Source organism: Triticum dicoccoides, chromosome 6B, assembly GCF_002162155.2.
Source record: "Triticum dicoccoides isolate Atlit2015 ecotype Zavitan chromosome 6B, WEW_v2.0, whole genome shotgun sequence".
NCBI lineage: Eukaryota > Viridiplantae > Streptophyta > Magnoliopsida > Poales > Poaceae > Triticum > Triticum dicoccoides.
Window position 1 is genome coordinate 704,806,555 of NC_041391.1, and position 5,040 is coordinate 704,811,594.

General features: G+C 44.9%; 1 protein-coding gene across 1 annotated transcript; it reads left to right on the plus strand.

Moving 5' to 3' along the window:
- Nucleotides 1–2,265: 2,265 nt before the first annotated feature.
- LOC119321563 lies at nt 2,266–4,823 on the plus strand (the record flags this gene model as incomplete). The annotated part of the gene is made up of 3 exons (XM_037595190.1): nt 2,266–2,484; nt 2,599–3,492; nt 3,637–4,823. Coding segments are annotated over 3 exons (1,626 nt in total), but the record flags the coding sequence as incomplete, so codon positions are not given.
- Nucleotides 4,824–5,040: the final 217 nt, after the last annotated feature.

Sequence of the window (5,040 nt, forward strand, 5' to 3'; positions counted from 1 at the left end):
TGCTAAACGGGCTATCGAGCTGGACCGAGCGGAAACGGCCACGGGCCGATAGAAAAACGGGCCGAATTGGCTAGTCGGCTTGGCCTATTTCCTTCTCGGCCCGAGCTGGCGTCGGTTGGCGAAAGTGCTGTTTTCGGGTGAACAGTAAAAAAATACCCCAAAAAAATAAAAATAAAAAAATATCTAAACAATCTAAAAAAAGTTGTGTGAAATATTGACAAATGTTTCCATACCTTACAATTTTTCATCATAAAATGACCTGTGTGGAAAATGTGGCAAAAAAAAATGATCCTCCAAAATGTGTTTGAAAAATAATATTTTGGAGCATTGATTTTGTTCTTTCTGCCACGATTTCCACGAATGTCGTATGATGATGACATTTTGCAACCCAAGAAACATTTTGTCAACGTTTCACACCCAAAAAATCAGAAAATTTTGACATTTTCCCGTTTTCTTTGTTTTTACTGTTCACCGAGCTCAGATGAGCTCGGGATTAGAACAACTACGTTCATCAGTCGGCACTTATATTTGATTGGGTAGTCTAAAAAACCTATATTTGAGCGGCTGCGACAGAGTCTCGTGATAATTTTGGCCCTTCCCCCTCCCTCGCTCACACTGTAGCCACGCCGTCGCCTCCCAAAGTCACCCACCGGCATGCCATTCTGCAGCGCAGACCTTGAATCCCTTTGACCTCTTTCAGTCGACCATTGTTGTCCCCGATTTCCTCGAATGACTGGAGCCAGCCATCGGGGGTCACCGTCGTCGAATCAATGTCAAGGGCGTCGTCGAGTCGACGTGAGGGGCCACTGCTGGGTCGATGTTACGACCAGAACGGGGCTCCGTAGCTGCTCCCAGCACCCACCGGCGCGCCAAGCTCTAGATCCATGCCCGGCTGCCATCGCCTAGAAAAGAAGAAGTACCACATCATGCAACAATGCCCATGAGGGACATGTGTTCCCACCCTCACCTCTTCTGGCAAGCTCCCCATTCTCAACGTTAGATACCATGGTTGCCCCTGGCCAAAAGTCGACCGCCAAGGAAACCCCATCGCATGGTTCCTCAAAATGTTCATGTCTCATTATTTTAGAGATAATCTTTTTTTTTCCTTTTTCTAGTTGTCTGGGCTAATTTGAAGTTGGGATCCTACACTAAGGTTATGAAGATCTACTTATTAGTAATTTACAGATCACATCCAGCTAAAACCGTTTTCTTACCATAATTTTGCAACTGCTCATATGAACAGAATTCCAGAAGTGCTCATTTTTTTCCTTTTTTTGAATGATTTTTTTTGGTCATTTTTCCCTTTTCTCATTTTTCCCTTTCCTGGCCTCTGGTACTTATTTTAAGTACAAGTTCAAGATTGGTGTCCCACACGTTACAAGACTCCCGTTTCTTCGCACCACAATATTAGACTAGGGGTACGATGCTTGGGTGGAAGTACTTGGTGGTAAAACTCGTATGAGATCAACTTAATTGCAGGAATATGTTTGATAGTTTATTCTCCAAAAACATCATGTGCATATTTCTTTTGCTGCTTTATCACCCTCAAAAGGCACAAGTGCTAATTTATTTCACTACTCCCAAAATGAAATAAATTAAAACCTCCCAAAGTGGTGCCATATATTAGGGGATTGTTTTGCCATTTCTATATGTAAAGTTGTAAACACGCTCACTTTATTGATTAACAATATCCATCAGTATATAGTGTAGATGTTTTTTTGCATGGTAACACGTGTTTCATTTATATACCATACAATGTAGATCGGGGACTGATGGAGCCATAGATGACGGCCTTCAGGAATACCTAGAGTGTATTTAGCAAGGCTATGTGCCTCGACATTGGAAGATCTTTAGTAGGCCGCATTTGAGCGTTCTTCATAGCATTACTACTGTTATGTTGAAATGGGCCTATGGGCTCAATTGAGTAGATTAGCCCGAGCCCAATCTTAATAGGTCCACCAGAGGAGAGATATGGATACATCGTCTGCCCTAACGCTGTCCCCTCCCCACCCACCCTCCGGCGGCGGCCACCGATCTCCTCGCCGGACATAGTCCCCTAAACCAGCTCCGCTCCAGATGCTACCTTCCAGATGAAGAAGGACGATCAAATTCATTCTGCAGTCGGATTCGAAGAAGGAAGGGACAGGTGCCAATTTCGTCTTCGGATTCCAAGAGGAAAGGGATCAATTTCGGTTTGTGTTAGAAAAAGGAGCTGTCTTTGCATGTCTGCGTCGCGTGAGATAACAGTAAATCCGTCGCTTACGGATTCCACACCGGCTTGAAGAGGACTCGGAATCCTCCTCCGTCTCCGTCTCTTCTTTTGGGATTGGGATCCGAGGAGGCTATATAACAAGATCAGGCACACAGAGGAGTCATCCTTTCAAGATTCGTTTTTGTTTGTGTTCTGTTTATCGTCGCAAGTTGGTCTCTTTTGTCATCGCATCAAGATTGAAGTTTAACAGGGGTCGGCGCCACCGACGGAACGTAAGTCGTTGCTTATGTTCTGTTATTGTTAATTACTCTATGTTTCGTTCATTTTATGAAAGCCAATTTATCGATCTATCACCGATGACTAATCTTCCACCTCGCAAAATGCAGTCGAAGACAGAAGTTGGTAGTGGAGACATGCTGCCTAGCGATATACAAGCTTGTAACGGGGACAGGCTAAGTGAGCTGCCTGCCGATGTGCTGCTCAACATTCTGGAGAGGGTTGGTACGCTTGATGCAGTAAAAACTTGCATACTTTCGAGGAAAATGCAGAAGCTGCCAACTATGCTCTCGCAGATCGTTATTGATCTCAGCCCTCGTGATTTGTTTCAAAAAAGTGATGTCGTGGCTGATGTGACCAACAAGATTCTTAGCAGGAGGCCTCCACGGATCACCATTCGCAAGCTGAAGCTCAAATTTGTCTTGAGTCCTTCTCGCTGCCTTTCCATCGGCAAATCCGTTGGCCTCGCCATGGCAACTCAGAAATTTGATGCAGCTGAGTTTGAGATCATGACGCCGGTGGATTTCCATCTTTGCACTGATGCCTATCGCCTCCTCTTTGCTGAGCAGTTCAATAATTTTGTTCGTGATTGTCCAGATGCATTTGCTGGTCTCACGCGGCTGCATCTACGAAATATGAGGTTTGGTGAATCAGACATACCCAACATCCTAAGCAATTGCAAGCGGCTGGAGTCACTGTCTTTCTTCATGTGTGGTGTGGGGATCAGTTCGGTTCTGCATGTGGAACACACTCAACTCGTCGAGCTTGTTATGTCCTATTTTGTATTCAAAACAGTGGAGCTCACCTCTCTACCAAAGCTCCAAAGGATGACCTTTGGTGATTGGCCCTGTGATGAAAATCCGTTGGTTCTTGGTTTTGTCCCTCAGCTTTCCAAGCTCAGTCTTGCTAACCCAAACTTTTCAGGCAAGACCCACAACTTAAGCAAGCTGCTTGCTGATGCCCCTACTGTAAACGATTTGTTTCTCGAGTTTCGAAGTGAAAAGGTACTCACTCTAATCATCTCTATCCCATTCTTGTTTATTGTATGATGTTTATATCTGAGGGTAGTAACTTATGCATCACTTGATGATGCAATTTACTCACAACTTGCACGCATTATTACTTCTAATTTGTTTTATCTCTCCCAGATTTGGGTTCAACCAGAATGCCCGAAAGTGCTTGCTCCTGTTCTCGCCAAATTACGGTTTGTGAATCTGGATCACCTTCCCGAAGAATGTGATATATCTTGGACAATGTTCCTTCTAGAAGCTGCACCGTCGGTAGAGGACCTTTGCATCACAGTATGGGATCATAAGTGCCGAAAGAAGTCACACGAGAGTTACTCCAAGAAAACAGATGTGAAGTGGGAGGCATCTGATCCTGATTTTAAGCACAAGAATCTGGCGAGGCTAACTATTTACGGCTTCCAGTCCGATGACAATTTCACAAGATACGTCAGGCGTGTTATTCAAGCTGCGGTGAATATCAGGAAGGTATCTCTGCACGACAGGAAGGTATGCAAGCTGTGTGCTGAAAAGTTTCCTCATGCTGAGGTTCGTCCTTCGGGTTATCCACGGACCAGCGAGGAGATGGATTTGTCGAGGAAGAAGATGACAGCGGCGTCGGCGGCGGCTTGTCCTGATATTCACTTCTGCTCATAAGGTTGATTTGAACATGAATGTGGTTGGAAGGAGCAATGTTGGTTTTCTGCAGAAATGTGCTCCCTCTGTCCATAGAAGTAAGATAAGCCTGTAAAATGTCTTGCATTTATGAACAGAGGGAGTATCTCGTCTACCAAGTTGTTGGAGGAACTCGTGTAATTATTCCCAACAATTGAACTTGAACGGATAAAATAAAAGCACGTCTATGTTGAGGTCGCGCGTGCTTATGTTGAATACAGTCAATATTATGTTATTTTTTACATATTCTATTTTTGATGTTTTTCATGGGCACGCAGACGCAAGCTTTGCTGGATGAAGAAAATGCACGTGGAGAACGGCAGAGTCCCTGTCCGCGGTCTTGCCGTAAGAGTACGGGCTGCTGCACAGTGGTCTGTTCAATCCCAGCGGCCAGCGAGAGCAGTCCATTTGGGAATGCTTTGCTGAAGATTTGCAACGCTCGATCAGTTCATCATCGATCTTTGCACTCGGGTTTTTTTACCGCAAGATGTAGATGGCCTGATGTGGGGTTAGCGTCTTCAAACTGACTATTTGTGCAGAAAAGAAAGTTGAGTGCTTCTTTATTTGGCCGGCTATAGCTAGCACGACTGTCCTAGTTCGTTAATTGTACTCAAACGACAAATTTTTCTGATCAAGGTGCTTGGAGAATTATACAAGACCCAAGTTCATTGTTGAAAGCCGGGTACTTTCCGGATTGCCATCTCCTGGACGCCACATTGAGCACGTCCCCCTCTCAGGTTTGGCGCTCGCTGTTGGAAGGACGGGATGCCATTTCACCTGTGGAACTCATTAAAGGGTATTGGCTCTGGTTCTTCGACACACATCTGGACCGACAATTGGCTTGCAAGGGACTATAAGCTTCCGCCTATTTGT